The 22,435-nt window shown below is 38.3% G+C and overlaps 1 protein-coding gene across 2 annotated transcripts in view; it reads right to left on the bottom strand.

Moving 5' to 3' along the window:
- Positions 1-2,672: 2,672 nt before the first annotated feature.
- UGGT1 (UDP-glucose glycoprotein glucosyltransferase 1) overlaps positions 2,673-22,435 on the bottom strand; it is a 114,791-nt gene continuing 95,028 nt past the window's right edge. For both annotated transcript variants that reach the window (XM_035008298.1, XM_035008299.1), the window contains 3 exons: positions 9,973-10,089; positions 9,319-9,487; positions 2,673-7,110 (listed from right to left, as the gene is read on the bottom strand). In XM_035008298.1, coding sequence (XP_034864189.1) covers positions 7,085-7,110; positions 9,319-9,487; positions 9,973-10,089 — 312 coding nt within the window. In that variant the 3' untranslated portion in view covers positions 2,673-7,084. The remainder of the gene's footprint in view (positions 7,111-9,318; positions 9,488-9,972; positions 10,090-22,435) is intronic.

Genomic DNA, 22,435 nt, shown 5'->3' with positions numbered 1-22,435 from the left:
ACCATGCAGGATCACTCAGGGGAAACATTAAGGTTGGTCTTGAGGAAAAAGGCAAGGTAAGACCTGGGGGCAAGAATCTTTATTGTGATTTCCCCAGGAATGAATGGGCAAGGAAGGGAAAGCTGGATTAGGACTCGCTAATATGAAGAACTACAGTGGGCTCTGGAGCATAGGAGCTGTCACTGGCTGTCTGGTATCTGGCCTTGGGTGATTAGGGTGGGTGTATAGTGGCCCACAGTGTGCATGTCCAGCCAGTAAAGTGGTTGAGGGTGTGAACTTAATTGGATGCTTAAGATAACTCATTAGTCCCTAGCCAGGACCTCAAAACTAGGTATAGACAGAATTTTTAAGAAACTACATTACAGGGGATCACCGAGTTTCTTGGATCCATGAGTTGATATTTTTAATCACATTTTGAAAAAAAAAATTTGCCAGTATTTCTCCCAAAATTTTTCCATGTTTTTTTCCTCCGAATATTTTCTCTTACTCATCTAAGACTCCACTTAGCATTATATTGTTTACTATTGCCTCATAGGTTATTACAATTCTGTTCATTTATCTTTTTCCCCTCTTTGCTCTTCAATTTAGATAATTCCTATTAACCTGTCTTCAAGTTCACTGACCCTTTCTTTTGCAGTGTTTACTCTTTTACAGACTTTTTTTTTTTTTTTTTTGAGAGGGAGAGAATCTTAAGCAGGCTCCATGCCCAGCCCAGAGCCCAACATGGGGCTCAATCTCACAACCCTGAGATTGTGACCTGAGCCAAAATCAAGTCAGACACAACCAGTTGAGCCATCTAGGCACCCCTGCAGTGTTTAATCATTTAAGCCCTCCTATGAAATTAATTTTTTTTAATTGTAGGTCTCTTCTAAAATTCCCCACATCTTCATCCTTGGTATTTATCCTTTCCTATAGATCCTTTAAGGTATTTATTATTTTAAAATTCTTATTCAATAATGTTAACATCTTGCTTATTTGTGGGTCTGTTTTTGTTTTCTTGGTTATGTGTCATGCATTCCTGTTTTTTATGTCTCCTGATTTGTAATTGTATACTGGACATTCTGGATAATATGTTGTAGAGATGCTGAATCGCTGAGTTTGGTTTAGTAGACCGTTAAGTCACTAGCAGATCACCCTGATTCTCTGAAGTCTTGATTTTAGGCTTTATTAGAGTGGGTCTGTTTTAGTTCTGCTCTTAGTCCTCAGGCCTAGACCTGAGTTCTGAGCTGTGGTTCTCATCTATGGCATGACCTACTAGGTTTTCAATGAAAAGCCCCAAATATTTACATCTCCAAACTTGGTGGGACATAAATTCCAAACTTTCCCTCCCCAGCACCAGACATCTGCTGAAATCTCAGCTGAGCATTTCCAGCCTTCCAGTCATTGCTTTCTGTTGGGCTCCCTGGAATCCTACCCAGTTCATGCATAATTTAGGAGTCAGCCAAGGATTTAAGGGGAGTGTCAGGCAAACTCAAGGCTCTGTAGTTTCCTCCTTTCTGGGATTTCCCCCTTCAGTTTCCAAACTGCTCCAACAGCCCTGAATTCTGACTTGGCTCCTCAGCCTCATGAGATTGCCACTTTGTTTTATTCCCTGTGGGCCACATGAGGAATAGTCACTTAAGTGTGGATCTTATCCAATGTGTTACTCTTCTTTCAGTGGATAGAGTCCCCTCTAGTTTTTGCCTGTCTTGGTCACTTTCCAGTGCATTTCAAAAATGTGTATAATTATCGATAGGAGGGTTTGTCTGATACAAGACACTCTTGTCATTACAGGAAGCCAGATGGTAGTAAGATGTTTAAATATTATTTAAAATAAAATTCAACTTTCTTTTATTTATCTCAGTAATGGTTACACAAATCTTCACCTTGAAAATCCATCAAGATGTGTTTGTGTACTTGGGTCTATATGTGCTATTTGCCAGTAAAAAGCTCATTACAAGAAAAAGCCAATTTCATGTTGGTACCCAGTTAAAAACCACTCAGGCTTTCTTGTGGCCTTGGGATCAAACTCAGATCCCCGCCTCAGAACTTCTCTCCTGGCTATAACTTTAGGTTCACTTGCAGCTCCCTAAATGAGATACAGTAGCTCCTGCTCCTCCCTCCTTCCCTGCCTCCTGCATCCTACGTGGATAACTCCTACTTATTCCTCAGGCTTCAATTTAAGGATCACTTGTAGCTTTTCCTGACCACCAAATAAATCCCTCCTCTCTTCTACCTTAGGCGCCCTCTGTTGCCTTGTCACAGCCACCAGGTCCCACTCCCTGACCTCCACCTCAGCAAGAGCACTCGTTACACTAGCTGGCAGTGTCCAATGAGCACGTGAATGTCAGGAACTATATCTTCAAGTCTAGCCCCTGAGTAGGAGCTCAGAGAATGGGCAAAATATTCAAATTCTATGCCATCCTTCTCATTATGTTAGCCTTCCTAGGGCAGATGCCTACAAGACCCCACCTATGGCAGTTTCCCAAGGCTGGAGACCTTGAAGAGGCATGGGTGCTATTGTGAGAATCCAGAGAATTGGCAGCAACTGGACCCAGCTCCAACACAAGAGGAGACATTCAGGTAAAGCTCTCCTCCTGTCTAGGCCTGCTTCTTCAGATGAAAGGGTGGAACTTTGAGCTCTAATGATTACGTCCTTCCTAAACATAAAAGCTGAATGACTGACCAGATAGTTTTAAAGAAGACAAGAAAAAGTTTATTGTGTTGAGCAGACCTTATTTTCATTACAGTACCGGGAAATTCATTCTCAGTTTACTTCAGGTGCAGAGGGCTCTGCAGACATTTAGAGCCCCAGTGCTTGTTCCCAAGCAAGGGGCAGCACCTGGACCTATGTTGCATTTGATGAAACAGGATTACAGTAAAACAGAATAGTTATAAAGAAGGTTTTCTAATACATAGTTTTCTTTAAAAACTCTAACATTTTTCATTTTTCTATGTTTACCTTGGTATTACCAAGGATAACTGGTTGGAAAACATGGTACTCGGTAATCTTTTGCTCAAGTTGTTGACCTTAGATTTTGCTACTTTTATTTCTGAAGAGGAACTATACCCCTTCTCTGGAAATCTAAATGGTGACCAGTAAGGCAATGCATAAATTACAGGTGGGATGGTCTTAGCTAATACCCTAACTTGTTTCCTCTTAAATCTTCCACATTTGGCCTCTGTGTTGCTAGGTCATTTAAGACTCAGGAGATAGCCTCTTGCTTGCAAAATCATTATTAGGGAGTTTAAACTTAATGCACTACTTTTGGGGAGCATGCAGCTGCTTGAAGCTGATTTTGTTGTTTCTTTTTATAAACTCTCAGCACTCAATGGCACCCTGAAGAGGAGAGATCCCCTACTCCATGCACTGACTCACTGCTACCCAGAAGTGTCATTTCTGTATTAGATCAAGAGATCAAATACCAAACGAAAGAGAAATTGGTATCCTCCAGAGAGCTTGAAATATCAATTACAACCTGAGTTAATGAAGAATTAATTAGCTTGAATTCAATCAGGTAATTACCAAAGTCATGATTGAGATCTTCCCCCACTACATTAAGGCAGGCAAAACATGAATTGAAGTAAAAAATGTCATCCCACCAAACTAGACACGATAGCTATTTTTAACTCTTATCATCCCACAAAAATATCCCCATAAAATCAAATACTTAAAACATTATTAAAATCACACAACAATGGAATAGATATTTAAATAACTTTGCACACAATGCACCTTCCCTTTGTTGTTACCAACAGTTTCTGTTAGGTGACTTTACCAAAATATTTCCATTTCCATGAAATTTGATGCCATTCCACTAACATTGTATTTTTAAAAATGCACTAGAAATTCCCTTGTAACTCTTGAGTTGAATTATTTCTTTTAATCACTCATGGCAATTTTAGAAAAGGACTGCTTTTAAGTACCCAAATTTACTCCTAGGGTAGATGTGGGTAAGGGGAATAATTTTACTCATTGCTAGGAGGGCGGTGTCTTATTCCAAATTTTGGTGTCCTTCAAATATAACTCCCAGCTAAAGGAAACTGGGATTTCCTTCCTATTACCTGGGCCAGTCTCTTCTGAAAACTGTAATGCCACCCCTAGCTTTCGGCCCTTCATTCAGGGACTGAGTTACTGGAACCAAACAAAAGTTGTTCATTCAAGCACAGCCTCAACACAGTTCATAATATGAGGACTTGAGGACAGCAGAGTTCATTAAGCTCCGTTCCTGGAAATGATTTCTTAATCTTTGCTCTCCCACAAGCTGAGTTCATACAACACATGGGCCTGCCATGAGGCGTGTGTGTGTAGTAGGTAAGCAAATATCTGTATGTTTCCATTTGAAATGCCACATTTTGAGATTCTACACTTTATCAACCTTATGGAAAACTAATGTGTCATCATTCTCAGTGTGGTAATTATTGAGTACAATTTTAAAACGAACATAGCCATGTCCCCACAGCTCCGGCAGCAGGCTGTGTGCATGGGTTTTGATCTCAATCAAATACCACTGTTCATAGAACATAAAAACTCACACTGTTCCATGTCACTCTGACATGTCACATTATTTTACATCACTCTGGCACTGATTCAGAAAGAAAATTTTCCATTATGGCATGATGAGAGAAAAAAAACTCCATTACATATATATAAATAAATGATGGTTAAAAACAATGCACTGTGAATAGTTTCCAGAAGCTTGAGCATTTTAGTGCAATGAGCTCTTGCTTCTTGGGAAAAAAAAAATCTATCTTTTCGGTCACAATTTGCTTTCACGCAATAGAGACACAGACAAAGCTGACCACGACCAAATTTTAGTGGTATTATCATTTCCTAGGGCATTAGAGGTTCATCCTGAAAGATGCTGATGACACATGAACCAAGAGAAGGAAGGAAGGAAGGCCCTAGATTACTTCAGAAGTAAATTGGGTCTTACAAAGATTCAACTACTGGTAAGACTTATGTTTAGGGTGGTGATGGATAAGGGCAGTGAGGACACGAATACTATACAGAGAACAGATTTCACACTGCACCTTCCTCACATGGAATATGCCTAAGACATTTGGTGGAAAGACATGAAGAAAGGGGGCCTGTTCCATGTCCCAAGGGAACCAGCATCTAAAAAGCATACTCCAATGACTTTAGTATTTCTTGCTCAATCTCCCAGAAAATAAACTTGAAAAATGCACAATTCTGTTTACGGTTGTAGACTGAAACAGTGGTAGCAGCAGCCTCTCTGAAGGTTTAATTAAATCTAAGATGAAGCTGAAAAAATGTTTTTTGCTCTCATTGATTCTATCCCTTCAGTTGCTCTGACCAGGTGGGCAGCAGGGCAGGGGGAACTCAAGCTACAGCCTTTGTCAACAGCAATGATTCTGAGGGACCTTTCAGTCTTGAATCAATTTATCTAAAAATCTTTTGAATTCCGCTCTTCCCAATTTTTAATTTAATTATAAAAGCAAAATGAAAAGCTCCTTCAGACTGACTCCTAAGCTAACCTTTGCTTATGTGAATATGGAAAAAATTAATTAATATTTGTCATAAGACTTTCATTTTTAAAAAAGACTGCAAATCAATGTTCCCTGGCATGGAAGAGTAAGGATTCGGCTATCCATCTGCAGCCCTTCCTCACATTTTTAGAAAGGAGGCAAAAATATTAGAGACAAAAACAGTTTGCACCGGAAGGAGGTGCAGTCCATGGGAGTGCTCTCGCGGCTGTACCCTGCAGCCTGGGCAGATGGAGGGAAGGACCGAGAGCCTCACGCTCATGCAAGCCAACAACACACCAGAAGACTCCCTTGCGGGTGCGTCCCACGTTGCCTACTCACCAGGAGAGGCTACTCCAGAAGGTCTGTTCTGTGCTGCTAAAGACACTAAAAGCAGTGACTAAAGTGCTAATGCTGCTTCAAGATGTGATTACGTGCAGTCAGAACAGGTGGTGCACCAGCAATTTTGGCAAACCAAAGGCAACTCACAGCGCTAAACTAAAAGGAATATAGAACAGTGTGCAGAGAAACACGAATTACACAGTCAACACCTCTCCTGTTCTCAGCTCTGGGAGTCCTTCATGGAGAAAAGTCAAAGCCAACTTTGCCTGAGTCTGAGAGAGGAACCCCCCTCCTTCCCCAGGAGTAGAGGGATGGATGATGCCGTGACCTTCCTGAGGGAGCCCCGAGCCCTGTGAGATGGATAGCCAGAGGGGCTCACTATGGCTGTATCCAGTAAGGAAATCAATAACAGACATTTTTTTAGAAAGTGGGAAGAAAAAGCAAAGACTTTCACAAATACAAAAATTGTTTACAAAACAATTACCTAAAAAGTTTACTGGGGCTGGGTGGGGAATAAGAATCGTTTTCATTTCAAATTAGTCACATGGTACTAATGGTTTATAAAAGAGAATGGCCAATTTCTGTCTTCCTCACCTCCCCCCCAAACACCTCAGAGTTCTCCTACTCCTGGTATTTTCCCTACCCTCACCCCAACCCACCCATCCTGTTCCCCAAATTAATTTGCCACAAGCCAACCCCGAAGACACATGATTGTTGGTTGGGTTTCAATTCGACAATGAACCTAATGCTGGGGAAGAGAACAAAAGGACACAGGAGCACAATGGCATAAACTTCAAGGTGTGTGGACCTTGGACAAGGCTTCTGCCACCCAGAAGCTTCTGCCACCAAAGCGCAGGCTGCAGACTGAGCTCCGCTGCCAGTAAACTGAGGTAAGGAAGAACACGGTGGCTCTAGCTGGTTGGCTTCCTGTGGCGGTGCAGCATGTATGTGCTCTTGAGTGTGGGCACCACAGGACTCATTTCCTTCCAGTTGCCTTTGCCATTTTCCCTTCTGGTTAGAAGACTGCTCTTTACAGAGTCTCAAAAGATCAGCCACTTGTCTTCCTCTGAGGTACAAATCCAATAGAGCCTTAACTCCAAAGATCCAGAGCCCACTGGTGTGCAGAAGTCAAAATCAAATGCTCAGAATCAAAAGGTGTGGCACACCTGCCCAGCCAGTTTATCAGCAGTTGTAAAGACAGATCAGAAAAAACTAGCATTTAATATAAAAAGTGTTTTTCAAATGGTGTAATTTCCTATCCCCTTGTGAATGAAGATCATAACTCTTCTCGTTTCTGAGGTCCTATGGAAAAGGAGAACAATTGAAAATAAAATAGTTTACCTTCAAGTTACAAAAATCCAGCCTGGATTTTTTCCCCCGACATTGTAACTTATTAATTATGGCCCTACCTCCCTTTTATCTCTCTTTATAATTTTAGGAGCTTTGATTTGGTGTGCTTGTATTATATTTTGAAAACAAAAACAAAATTAAAAAGGCCTTTTTGTTTTTAAAAACACTGAAAACTACCTGCATACTCTAGCAGAACTGTTTTCACAAATACAATATTTACTTCTGATAAAAACACATATATTTTTAGTCAGGATTCTTTTTTCGCTTAATAACATAGAAACATTTCCCTAAGTAAAAGTGCAGCTCATGGGGCGCGTGGGTGGCTCAGTCGTTCAGCGTCTGCCTTCGGCTCAGGTCGTGATCCCAGAGTCCTGGGATCAAGCCCCACATCGGGCTCCCTGCTCGGCAGGAAGCCTGCTTCTCCCTCTCCCACTCCCCCTGCTTGTGTTCCTGCTCTCGCTATTCTCTCTGTCAAATAAATAAATAAAATCTTTAAAAAAAAAAAAAAAGTGCAGCTCATTTACCATTCTCTATTCTTGGATGTTTAAACTGTTTTTAATGCTTTTGGTTTATAAATAATAAATTTCTCCATGTATATGACTTTTTTCTTGTATGGACTTATTTTTTAAGGTAAATTCTCAAGAAAGGAATTATTGAGGGAATAAACATGTTAATGGTTCCTGACAGCTGAATTATTGCCCTTTTTTTCTAAGAGAGAGTGGCGGGGGTGGGGCGGAGGGAGAGAGAGAGAGAGGGAGAGAATCTTAAGCAGGCTCCACACCCAGTACAGAGCCTGACTCAATCTCACAACCCTGGCATCATGATCTGAGCCAAAATCAAGAGTTAGACACTTAGGGGCGCCTGGGTGGCTCAGTTGGTTAAGCGACTGCCTTCGGCTCAGGTCATGATCCTGGAGTCCTGGGATCGAATCCCACATCGGGCTCCCTGCTCAGCAGGGAGTCTGCTTCTCCCTCTGACCCTCCCCGCTCTCATGCTCTATCTCATTCTCTCTCTCAAATAAATAAATAAAATCTTAAAAAAAAAAAAAAAGAGTTAGACACTTAGCCAACTGAGCCACCCAGGCACCCCAATTTATTGCTTTTTAACAAGGATTGTTGTAATGTACAAAGCTCCAGCAAGGTAGACCCAGAGCTGTTTCTTCACCAACTCCCCAACAAATAGCATTATCAGTATCAATATGCGTATTTTCTCAATGGAGTATATATTAATGACAGATTCCTTTAATGTAATTATTGTTTCCTCAACTCCACTTATTATTTGTGTTTTCCTCTTATTTGAACAGTGTGTCTACATTCTTTACCCATGTATCGACAGAAACCCTTCAGGTTTCACTAGTGAATTTCAATTATTTTTATCCTAAATATTCAGCCTCTTGGCCATGATACATCATGGTACAGTCTTCAGGATGGATAGGTGAATCACTCAAGATCCATGTTCTGTAATTCCTTTTTTAGAATTAGTTTTGAGCTGAATAAATGTTAAAAATCCACATCTCAGTATTAATAGTTTTAAAAAGGTCACTTTTGTACTCTAATGATTTTTGTCAACTGCACACCATTTGAGATGTACACAGAGTAGGGAAAATTTTACATGAAGATTTAGTCCCTTCTATTCTTAGCCTAAATTAAATACAAACACTCCATTCTCCACCCCAGTATGCTTCTTTAAAAGAACACTTTTTTCAAATCAGTATGTACTTTGTCTTGATCCTAAATGTGTTCATTTACTAGTACCTGGAGAGATTTAATAAAAAACCAGGGAATCTGACAAGAGATCCCCAAAATAACATCAGGCTTGTCAGATGGAGGTAAGGACCTAGAGCCTTATGCCCAGGCAGGCCACCAACACACCAGAAGACTCCTTGCTTGCCTTATCTATACAAAACTCACAAGCCTAAATAACAGTAATCTCAATTAAAGCACCTTTAATCAAAAAAAAGGGCAAAGAAAAGAAAAGAGGGCAGCAATTGTATTAATACATACCATTTAGAAGGCCAACTAAAAAAGAAAAAAATATACACTGGTTGATGTCAAGATAGAAGGGCTGAGATTCATTTTATTCATTATTCTATTGTTTTTGCAATAAACACCAATCATAAACTCGAATAAGTACTTCCCTAAGGCCAAAGGTTGGACCTACCTTCCCAGCGTGACTCTTGTGTTGTCTTCTCCTTGTCCAGCATTCCCATCTCCTTCTCCCTCTGGAAGCGGGTCTGTAGCTGCTTGATCTCCTGGTCGTAGTCCTGCCACTCTGGGACAATTCGAACAGCTGCTTCCAGCTTAGGCTCTTTGGTCATTGGATTATTACACTGTGAAAACCCAAATCGCATTATTTCAACCAAGCTGAAGACAGGGCACATTATTCGGAATTCAAAGGTGTGTTTATTCTTGGGTTATAAATCCCAACTGAACAAAAAGAACAACACTGAGGAACCAAATGACAGATTAGCAGAAGCAATGTGCTAGTGGGTCCCACAAAGCTTCTACGAAGTTGTAGGGAGTGACAGGAAAGCAGGAAAAGAAAGTTCCTGTGGTAAAATCACAAGGCACAGAGATAATCCCATAAGAGAAGTAGTAACTTCACTGATTTTAAGTAGTGAAAACAGCCCCATCAGACACTAGAGGACTTGGCTGCCTGCTGCAAGCAGCAGAGATCTATGGATGTAAGACATGCTGCAATCCCCAACCTGCTGCACAACCACAGAGAAGACTAAATAAGATTCTGTGTGTTAATAATGATCTAGTTGTAAACCACACTGGACTAAGAGGCAGAAAAGAATCACAGAGAGCTTACCAAATCTATCGTTTTGGCCCTTTTCTTAGAGGCATCATCACACCATGTTTCACACCAAAGCCACTCTTGAGGGAGTGATTTAATTGGCACCTGATGGATCATGTTATTGGGCAAATCCTGTTTGGTAAAAAGAAAACAAAACACAACAATCTAAAGTTCTGGAGGAAATTTAAATGAATGCATAGCAAATTAGTGAGGATAGCTGCTCATTACATATCACATGCCAATCACAAATTTTTAGAACTAAAAGGGTCTACTAAAAACCTCAGAGAAGCTAAAATATTTATTTGTAATGTTTTTTAAAACCACAAAGTTTAGAAGACTCAAAACATCTACCCATGATAAGCACTTGAAAAACTTTAGCTTAAAGCTCACAAACTGCACCTAGACTTCCCTCCATGAGGGCAATTCTAAGAAAAACTACTATTGCCTCTTGAAAGTTAACTAAGCATAGATGTGGCTTTTATACTTCACAGTTTTGCATAAGGAAGCTCTGAATCCACCCTGTCAAATGCGGCTTGACCCCAAGTGGATGAAGCTCATATGTTTTTGAGCCAACTGTATGCTTTGAAGCTTTTCTTCTCAGCAACCCTTTTGAGTTTGACACAATAAAACATACCACTGTCTTAAGACACAAACAACCAATATGATCCAGAAATTCTACTTCTGGGCATATGCACAAAGGAATTGAAGCAGGGATTCAAACAGATACCTGTATATCAATGTTCAGAGGCATTATTCACAATAATCAAAAGCTGGAAATAAGCCAAATGTCCATCAACAGATGAATGGATACACAAAATATGGTGTGTGTGTGTATGTATACATATAGGTGTGTTTGTATACATATACATACACACACACAATGGAATATTCTTCCATCTTAACAGGAAGGAAATTCTAATAGATGCTATGACATGGATGAAACTTGAAAACATTATACAAAGTGAAATAAGCCAGGTACAAAAAGGAAAAATATTGTATGATTCCTGAAGTATCTAGAATAGGCAAATTCATAGAGATAGAAAATAGAATACAGGTTGCCAGGGGCTGGAAAGAGGAAAGAAGAGAGAATTATTGTTTAATGGGTACAGAGTTTCGGTTTGGGATAATGAAAAAGTTCTGGAGATGAACAATTGCACAACACTGTGAATGTACTTAATGCCACTGAACTGTATACTTAAAAATGGTTAAAATGGTAAATTTTATGCATGAATTATACCTAATAATGCAGGTAAAATAAAGACACTCACAGACAAGAAAAACTGAAAAAAACTGTTACTAGTAAACTTACACTAAGGAAAATTAAATGATATTCTTTTTAGGCAGATGGAAAATGATCCTATATGGAAGCCCAGAAATGCAGGGAAGAATGCAGGGTAACCATGTAAGCAAATCTAAATCTTATAGATAGATAATGATTGTATTGTAGGAGAATAACTTCTGGGGTTTAAAATATAGAGAAATCTAAAATACAAAGTAACAGCCATTTAGGCTGAGATGAGGATAAACAGAAGCAAATTCTAAGGTCAGTACTACCCAAACGGTGGTATGCAGACTGCAGCAAGGAGCTTGCTAGGAATGCAGGTTCTTGGACCAGACCATATACCTACCGAATCGGGCAGTGGGGATGGGACCCAGGAATTAATGGTTCAACAAATTCTCCAGGTGAATCTTTTATATATGATAAAATTTGAGAAGCACTGTTCTAATGTTTTTGCACTGTCTGGTAGGTGAATAAAATATACCAGTTAATATTAGTCTTTGCAATTCAGAAATGCATATTATAATCTCTAGGATAATCACTAAAAAAAACTGTAATAAAGTATATAGTTAATTTAAGGGGCACCTGGCTGGCTCAGTTGGTAGCGCATGCAACTCTTGATCCTAGGGTTGTGAGTCTGAGCCCTATGTTAGGTGTAGAGATTACTTAAAAATTAAAAAATCTTAAAAAAAAGAAAAGTGTGTATAGATAGATAGATAGATAGCTAATATAGGGAAAATGGAATTATAAAAAAACTCTCAATCTGAAAGAAACTAAGGAGAAAAAAGAAATAGAGCACATGGAATAAGCAGAAATACTAGAAAAGCCTATTTTACTGGTGAATACATAAACTATAAATGGACTAAATGTTCAAATTAAATGACTGTTATACCAAACATAAAAACGAACAGACATAAGCTATTTATAAGAAATAGAACTAAAACATAAGGATAAAGAAAAACTGAAAATAGAAGGACAAAAACAATACATCATATAACAATAACCAAAGGAAAACTGGAATAGATGCACTATTATTAGGTGAAGCACACTTTAAGAACCCACTTTAAGAACCTAGGGCCCCCCAAAATCATTAAAGTTTCATTTGTAGGAAATATATGACTTCTAAGTTTTTAGGCACCTAATGATATACTCTAAAAATACATAAAGTAAAATCTGACAAAACCAGAGATGAGGAAGATACCACAATATAGAAAAATATTTTAAACACAATTCTCTCAGTAACTAATAGAAAAACAAACAAAAACCACATAATTTGACCTAATGGCCTATATCTAATATCTACAGGATACAAAACCAAATGAAATGTTTACCAAAACTGATCACATTTGGGTCAACAAACTTCATACACCTGAAATCATACAGAAGAAATCCTCAAACCATAAAGCAACTGAGCTAGAAATTAATAACAATATAACTAGAAAATTCCCATGTATTTGGAAAAAACTTCTACATAACTCATGAGTCAAAGAAGAAATCATACTGAAAACTAGAAATACATTGTACCAAATGACAAGGAAAATGCTACATATAAAATGTGTGGAATGCAGCCAAAATTCTGGTGAGATAGAATCTGATCACTTCAAATGCATATATTAGAAAAGACTAAGAATCATGAACTAAACACCTATCTCAAGAAGTTAGAAAAAAATCAACAAATTAAAGAAAGAGGTAAGAAAAATAAAGAATAAATTAAATAGAAAAGAAACATACAGATAGGATGAAAAACATTAAAAGATGCTTCTTTAATTTTTGGTGAGGTGATAAAGGGAAAAAAGCACAATAAACAATGTCAGGAATTTTTCTTTTTTTTTAATCATCATTTTTCTTTTTTATCAAGTACAGTGTTTCTGATAGGAATGCCCTTGGAAAAAGAAGAATTGATTTTTTTTATAATTTTTTTTATTATGTTATGTTAATCACCATACCTTATTACATCATTAGTTTTAGATGTAGTGTTCCATGATTCATTGTTTCTGCATAACACCCAGTGCTCCATGCAGAACATGCCCTCTTTAATACCCATCACCAGGCTAACCCATCCCCCACTCCCCTCCCCTCTAGAACCCTCAGTTTGTTTCTCAGAGTCCATAGTCTCTCATGGTTCATCTCCCCCTCCGATTTCCCCCCCTTCATTTTTCCCTTCCTGCTATCTTCTTCTTCTTCTTTTTTTTTTTTAACATATGTCAGAAATTTTTAAGAGAGAAGACACCAGTATAGACGCTATGGGACTTTAAAAAGATAACTGGAGTGATGAAAGCATTCTGGTTCTTGATACACATTTTTTTTTCTTTTTTGATACACATTTTCTAAAACAGATTATACAGTGTACTTACAATCTGAGCATGTCACTATATAGAGGATAGTACAAGCAACTTCATGATTCTATGTTAGGAAATTTAGAGACAACAAAAACACCGATAAAAGAAGTAATAAAAAATGCCAACAGTCTCATAACTATTAAAGAAACTGAAATCATAATTTAAGCACAAAGAAATTAGAGGCTTCACTAGTGAATTCCACCAAACATTTAAGAAAGAAATAAAGCCAATCTTATAAAAACCAATTACAGGTAAATTAAAAAAAAAAACAAAAAACACAACCCAACTCATTTTATTAAATCTCAATACCAAAATCTGACAGAGATATTACTACAAGCCAATGTCACACAAAAACGTAAGTGCAAAATTCTTAAACAAATACTCGCCCCCAAAATCCAGGACTATATAAAAAAATAATAATAAATCATAATCAAGTTGGATTTTATAATTCAGAAATTATATTTAGGTATAAAATTAACTATATTTACAGAATAAAAGAGAAAATCATATTATTTCAGCAGATGTCAAAAATTTACAGAATTTAACACAAGGGATCTTTTTTTTTTAAGTATCAAAAAAGAACTAAAAGGAACTTCCTTAATGTGAATAAGAGGTATCTACAGAACATCTACAACAAACATCATACTTAGTGGTGAAATGCTGAATACTTTCATCATTTTGAGTCAAGAATGTCCACTATCAACATTTCTATTCAACATTATGGAAGTCCAGTAAATAGTGAAAGCATGAAAAAAAATTTTTTAAATGTAAGATTGGAAAAGAAAAAATAAAACTGCCATTATCTGTAGATATATGATGCTTACATATATAGAAAAGACAAAAGTATATATATATATATATATATATATATATATATATATATATTAGCAGGGTGGCTGAGTACGACAAAGAACAAAAATCAGTTGCAATTCTAGATACCAGCAACAAACAGAAACAAAAGGCTTTTAAAAATAACTCTAAAAAAGATGTACAAGATCTCTATGAGGAAAACAATCTACATTATTGAGAGAAATTAAATACAACCCAAATATAAAATCCTAGCAAGTGTTTTTTTCCTCCTGAACTTGACAAGCTCGTTCTAAAATGTATATGAAAAAATAAAGGACAAAGAATACTCTAAGACATTCTTTAAGAATGAGGTGGGAGGATTTGATTTACTGGGTATCATGACTTATTACAGAACTAAAGTAACTGAGATATTTGTAGTATGGATGTGAAGATAGACAAATAGACCAATCAAAAACCAGAAGACCCAGAAATGGATCCATGCATATATGGGCACTTCATATCTGACAAAGATGGTATTATAGAGCAGTGCATTTCATTAAAAAAAAAAAAAAAAAAACTGATATAACTGTATATGTACATAAAAAGTGAAAGTTGAACTCTATCTCAAAAACAAATTCCTCCTGGAATAATGATTTGAATGTGAAAGAAAAAAACAATAAAGCTCATATAAAAAAAAGTATCTTTGTAACTTTAATAGGGGTCAAAAAGCATTAACCGTAACAGAAAATATTGACCAGTCTGACTACAAAAGATACCATTAAGAGAGTTAAAGTGGGAAATTCTGCAACAAATATAACAAAGGATACACTATCAGTATATATAAAAGAATGCCCATAAATCAAGAAGAAAAATTTCAAACAACCCAAATACTTAAATAAGCATATCACAAAAGAGAATACCTAAGTGGCCATAAACACACAAAATGGTACTCAACTTCATTATATTAATAATGGAAATGCAAAATAAAACCACAATGAGGAGCAACATCAGCAAAAAATGGTAGAGTAAGGAGCTCTGAAAGTTCACCTCTCCATGAAAGCAGCCAAAAACATGACAAAAATAGAACCAACATTTTTCAGAACACTGGAAATTAACCAAAGGTTTGCAGCAACCTAAGGAGCAACTAAAAGTCAACAAAAAATGGTTGAATGTTGATAAGAACAGTGAATTTTGAGGCATCTGAACTTAGCCTATTCCTATTCTCCTGCTCCCCATAAGCCTCAAAAAATAACAGCCTGAACTCCCATACTGGAGAAAGGAGAACGACGCTGGAGATCTTTCAAGCTTCATTCCCAAAGCAGAGGCATTATTTAAAGACTGTACTATATAGGCCCGTCTATTCAATCTCAGTTGAACTTAACCCAATGATAAAAAACTTCTCCTCAGCAGCACTTGAGGATTATATTAAGCTTTCCGAGGCTGTCTAAAGTGGAGCAAAGAATATACTAAGCAAAATTCTTGACAGGAGAAACCAAAGAATTAGATATCCATAGGAGGCTTTGAAAAGAAAAGATATATTCCTGGGAAAACAGAAAGCCATGCACATGTATAAGGCTCTGAGCATGCTCAGTGGTGTGTGCATAAGCAAGAAAGACCTAATAAAGCCAAAAGCTCTCATCTCTGGTTGATCCTGAGGCTCTATGCAACAAAGAAGGTAGAGTGGTAAACTGCCTGGCTAACTGTTGAGGATGTGTCCCAACATGCACCCAGAGGCTGCTGGCAAAGAATGGAAGTCTTAGGGGTTCTGAACACTTAAGGAAATCTCTGCCCAATTTTAGCTGACCACTAAGCTAATCAGGCAGACCAAAAATGCAGACTTCACAGAACTGGTTTAGAAGTCCAAAAACAAACAATTACTCCTGCAATAGGCAGCAACAATAAACCTTGGGGACAGGGGAAAGTCTGATTTCCAGAGTGCCACACTATATTACTTGAAATTTTCAGTATTCAACAAAAAAGAAGAGACATGTGAAATACCAAATATACAAAACCCATATACAGGGGTAAAAAGTAATCAATAGAAGCTATACTTCTGGAGGCCCAGACATTGAATTTACAACACAAGGACTTTATATCGGGTATCTTAAATATGTTCAAATAGGAACAAAGGAAACCAAGTCTAATAGAACTAAAGGAAAGTATATTAATTAGTAATTAATATTATTAGTAATTAGTATTATTAATTAGTATAAATAGTAAATTAGAGAATAAAGAGGTACAAATTATACAAAAGAACCAAACAAAATCTACTGTTGAAAAACACAACAATTTAAATGAAAATTCACTAGATGGGTTTAGCCACAGATTTGAGTAGCAGAAAAAATAATCAGGTCAAGATGGCAGAGGAGTAGGAGACTTGGATGTCATCTGGTCTCAGGAATTCAGCTGGATAGGGATCAAACCATTCTGAACACCTACAAACTCAACAGGAGATCGAAGAAAAGAAGAGCAACAACTCTCTCATCAGAAAAGCGACCACTTTCTGGAAGGTAGGATGTGCAGAGAAGTGAATCCGAGGCGATATTCGGGAGGATAGACGGCGGGGGAGGGGCCTCTGTAGGCCGCTTCTGGCAAGTGATAGAGCCACGGAGCACAAAATCGGAACTTTTAGAAGTCGGCTCCGCTGAGGGACGTCACTCCGGTGGCTAAACGGCGGGGGGGGGACCCTTGTGGGACAGTGTGGTCTCAGGACCCTCGGAGTCACAGAAAGACCGGGGGTGCCTGAGTGTGGCAGAGCTCCCAAGTATCAGAGCGGGGAAGCCAGCTGCAGAGACGGAGCTGAGGGCAGGCCCTCAGCTCGGGGTTGCCATAAACCGTGATCCGCGGCACAGTCGGGCCACTGCTCCTCCAGCAGGGACCCAACAAGGGGCAGATCTGGGGAGACTCAACTTGTTCCCCCAGGAGGAGCGGTGTGGGAGCGCACCACAGGAATCTGCTGGGTTTGGAGACTCCACATGGGGTCGGGTGCCAGAGATAGAAACGCTCAGTCACAGACCAGGTGAGCAGGGAGTGAGGCCGGAGACCAGGGAGACAGGAGTGACTGACAGCTTTTCTCTGGGTGCTCACTAAGGAGCGGGGCCCCGAGTTCTCGGCTCCTCTGGGCCAGAGATTGGGAGGCCGCCATTTTCACTCTCCTCCTCCAAAGCTGTACGGAAAGCTTGCAGGGAACAAAAGCTCCGGAAAGCAAACCAGAGCAGATAACTTAGCCCAGACAGGGCAAGGGCGGGGCAATTCCACCTCCAGCAAAGACATTTGGGAACCATGGCAACAGGCCCCTCCCCCAGAAGATCAGCAAGAACAGCCAGCCAAGACCAAGTTTACTGATCAATGAGAACGGCAGAACTCCAGCACTAGGTGAATACTGCACATAGAATCCATGGCTTTTTTACCATGATTCTGTAGTCTTTCAAAGTTAATTTTTTTTTTAACTGTCTTTTTTTTTTTTTTAATTTTTCTTTTTCCCTTTTTCAACCAACATCTTATCAATCCTTTTTTAAAAAAACATTTTTATTTTTCATTTTTAGAGTCATATTCTATACCTTCATAGTAGTTATGTGTATTTTTGGCATATATATCTAAATTGTTCTCTCTTTAAAATTTTGAGATAGTTTCTTCTAACAGATCAAAATATACCCTAAATCTCTAGTGTATGGTTTTTCCTACTCCCCTGCCTGATCACATTCTCTCCTTTTTCTTTTTTTTTTTTAAATCCTCTTCTTTCTTTTTTCAAACAACTTCTTATCAATTCCTTTTATAAAATTTTTTATAATTTCCATCTTTACAGTCATATTCCATCCCTTCATCATATCAACCCTTATTTTTGTACATATATAAGTTTTTCTTTCTTTAAAATTTTGGGAGGCACTTTCTTCTAAAAGACTAAAATACACCCCAAATCTAGTGTGTGGCACTGATCTATATACCAGCCTGATCATATTTGATCGTATTCTGCTTTTTTTGTTGTTGTTGTTCTGTTTTTGTTTTTATCTTTATCTTTTTCTTTTTTTTTTTCCTTTTTCCTTTTTTCTCTCTTTCCCTTTCTTTTCCCACTGCTTCAGGTCTTTTCTGATTTTTTAGAGTATATTTTCTGGGGACGTTGTTACCCTGTTAGCATTTTGTTCTCTCATTAATCTATTCTCCTCTGGACAAAATGACAAGATGGAAAAAATCACCTCAACAAAAAGAACAAGAGGTAGTACCGACTGCCAGGGACCTACTCAATATGGACATTAGTACGATGTCAGATCTAGAGTTCAGAATCATGACTTTAAAGATATTAGCTGGGCTTGAGAAAAACATGGAAGTTATTAGAGAAACCCTTTCTGGAGAAGTAAAAGAACTAAAATCTAACCAAGTAGAAATCAAAAAGTCTATTAATGAGGTGCAATCAAATATGGGGGCGCTAACTGCTAGGATAAATTAGGCAGAAGAGAGAATCAGTGATATAGAAGACCAAATGGTGGAAAATAAAGAAGCTGAGAAAAAGAGAGATAAACAACTACTGGATCACGAGGGCAGAATTCGAGAGATAACCGATACCATAAGACAAAACAACATTAGAATAATTGGGATCCCAGAAGAAGAAGAAAGAGAGAGAGGGGCAGAAGGTATAATGGAGCAAATTATAGCAGAGAACTTCCCTAATTTGGGGAAGGAAACAGGCATCAAAATCCAGGAGGCACAGAGAACCCCCCTCAAAATCAATAAAAATAGGTCAACACCCTGACATCTAATAGTAAAACTTACGAGTCTCAGAGATAAAGAGAAAATCCTGAAAACAGCTCGGGAGAAGAGATATGTAACCTACAATGGTAGAAACATTAGACTGGCAACAGACCTATCCACAGAGACCTGGCAGGCCAGAAAGGACTGGCAGGATATATTCAGAGCACTAAATGAGAAAAATATGCAGCCAAGAATACTATATCCAGCTAGGCTGTCATTGAAAATTGAAGGAGAGATAAAAAGCTTCCAGGACAAACAAAAACTAAAGGAATTTGCAAACACGAAACCAGCCCTACAAAAATCTTGAAAGGGGTCCTCTAGGCAAAGAGAGACCCTAAAAGCAACATAGACCAGAAAGGAACACAGACAATATACAGTAACAGTCACCTTACAGGCAATACAATGGCACTAAATTCATATCTTTCAATAGTTACCCTGAATGTAAATGGGCTCAATGCCCCAATCAAAAGACACAGGCTATCAGATTGGATTAAAAAACAAGACCCATCAATATGCTGTCTGCAAGAGACTCATTTTAGACCCAAAGACACCCCCAGATTGAAAGTGAGGGGGTGGAAAACCATTTACCATGCTAATGGACACCAAAAGAAAGCTGGGGTGGCAATCCTTATATCAGACAAATTAGATTTTAAACCAAAGACTGTAATAAGAGATGAGGAAGGACACTATATCATACTTAAAGGATCTATCCAACAAGAAGATCTAACAATTGTAAATATTTATGCCCCTAACATGGGAGCAGCCAATTATATAAGCCAATTAATAACAAAAGCAAGGAAACACATTGACAACAATACAATAATAGTGGGGGACTTTAACACCCCCCTCACTGAAATGGACAGATCGTCTAAGCAAAAGATCAACAAGGAAATAAAGGCTTTAAATGACACACTGGACCAAATGGACTTCACAGACATATTCAGAACATTCCATCCCAAAGCGATGGAATACACATTCTTCTCTAGTGCCCATGGAACATTCTCCAGAATTGATCACATCCTGGGTCATAAATCAGGTCTCAACCGGTACCAAAAGATTGGGATCATTCCCTGCCTATTTTCAGACCACAATGCTTTGAAACTAGAACTCAATCATAAGAGGAATGTCGGAAAGAACTCAAATACATGGAGGCTAAAGAGCATCCTACTAAAGAACGAATGGGTCAACCTGGAAATTAAAGAAGAATTAAAAAAATTCATGGAAACCAATGAAAATGAAAACACAACTGCTCAAAATCTTTGGGATGCAGCAAAGGCAGTCCTAAGAGGAAAGTATATAGCAATACAAGCCTTTCTCAAGAAACAAGAAAGGTCTCAAGTACACAACCTAACCCTACACCTAAAGGAGCTGGAGAAAGAACTGCAAATAAAGCCTAAACCCAGCAGCAGAAGAGAAATAATAAGGATCAGGGCAGAAATCAATGAAATAGAAACTAAAAGAACAGGAGAACAGATCAACGAAACTAGGAGCTGGTTCTTTTAAAGAGTTGACAAGACTGATAAACCCCTGGCCAGACTTATCAAAAAGAAAAGAGAAATGACCCAAATCAACAAAATCATGAATGAAAGAGGAGAGATCACAACCAACACCAAAGAAATACAAACAATTATAAGAACATATTATGAGCAACTCTATGCCAGCCAATTAGATAACCTGGAAGAAATGGATGCATTCCTAGAGATGTATCAACTACCAAAACTGAACCAGGAAGAAACAGAAAACCTGAACAGACCTATAGCCACTAAGGAAATTGAAGCAGTCATCAAAAACCTCTCAACAAACAAAAGCCCAGGGCCAGATGGCTTCCCAGGGGAATTCTACCAAACATTTAAAGAAGAATTAATACCTATTCTTCTGAAACTGTTCCAAAAAATAGAAATGGAAAGAAAACTTCATAACTCATTTTATGAGGCCACCATTACCTCGATCCCAAAACCAGACAAAGACCCCATCAAAAAGGAGAATTACAGACCAATATCCCTGATGAACATGGAGGCAAAAATTCTCACCAAAATACTAGCCAATAGAATCCAACAGTACATTAAAAGGATTATTCACCACGACCAAGTGGGATTTATCCCTGGGCTGCAAGGTTGGTTCAACATCCGCAAATCAATCAACGTGATACAATACATTAACAAAAAAAAGAACAAGAACCATATGATCCTCTCAATAGATGCAGAAAAAGCATTTGACAAAGTACAGCATCCTTTCTTGATCAAAACGCTTCAGAGTATAGGCATAGAGGGTACATACCTCAATATCATAAAAGCCATCTATGAAAAACCTACAGCAAATATCATTCTCAATGGGGAAAAACTGAGAGCTTTCCCCCTAAGGTCAGGAACGCGGCAGGGATGCCCACTATCACCACTGCTATTCAACATAGTATTGGAAGTCCTAGCCACAGCAATCAGACAACAAAAAGAAATCAAAGGCATCCAAATTGGCAAAGAAGAAGTCAAACTCTCACTCTTTGCAGATGATATGATACTTTATGTGGAAAACCCCAAAGACTCCGCCCCAAAACTGCCAAAACTCATACAGGAATTCAGTAAAGTGGCAGGATATAAAATCAATGCACAGAAGTCAGTGGCATTCCTATACACCAACAACAAGACAGAATAAAGAGAAATGAAGGAGTCGATCCCATTTACAATTGCACCCAAAACCATAAGATACCTAGGAATAAATCTAACCAAAGAGGCAAAGGATCTGTACTCAGAAAACTATAAAATACTCATGAAAGAAATTGAGGAAGACACAAAGAAAGGGAAAAACGTTCCATGCTCATGGACTGGAAGAACAAATATTGTGAAGATGTCAATGCTACCTAGAGCCATCTACACATTCAATGCAATCCCCATCAAAATACCATCCACTTTTTTCAAAGAAATGGAACAAATCATCCTAAAATTTGTATGGAACCAGAAAAGACCCCGCATAGCCAGAGGAATGTTGAAAAAGAAAAGCAAAGCTGGTGGCATCACAATTCCGGACTTCCAGCTCTATTACAAGCTGTCATCAGCAAGACAGTATGGTACTGGCACAAAAACAGGCACACAGATCAATGGAACAGAATAGAGAGCCCAGAAATGGACCCTCAACTCTATGGTCAACTTATCTTCGACAAAGCAGGAAAGAATGTCCAATGGAAAAAAGACAGTCTCTTCAACAAATGATGTTGAGAAAACTGGATTGCCACATGCAGAAGAATGAAACTGGACCATTTCCTTACACCACACACAAAAATAGACTCCAAATGGTTGAAAGACCTCAGTGTGAGACAGGAGTCCATCAACAT

Source organism: Mirounga leonina, unplaced genomic scaffold (genome assembly GCF_011800145.1).
Source record: "Mirounga leonina isolate KUSES-001 unplaced genomic scaffold, KU_Mleo_1.0 Mir_151, whole genome shotgun sequence".
Classification (NCBI taxonomy): Eukaryota; Metazoa; Chordata; class Mammalia; order Carnivora; family Phocidae; genus Mirounga; species Mirounga leonina.
Note: the sequence above shows the minus strand (reverse complement) of the source record. Positions and strands in the feature narration are given on the sequence as shown.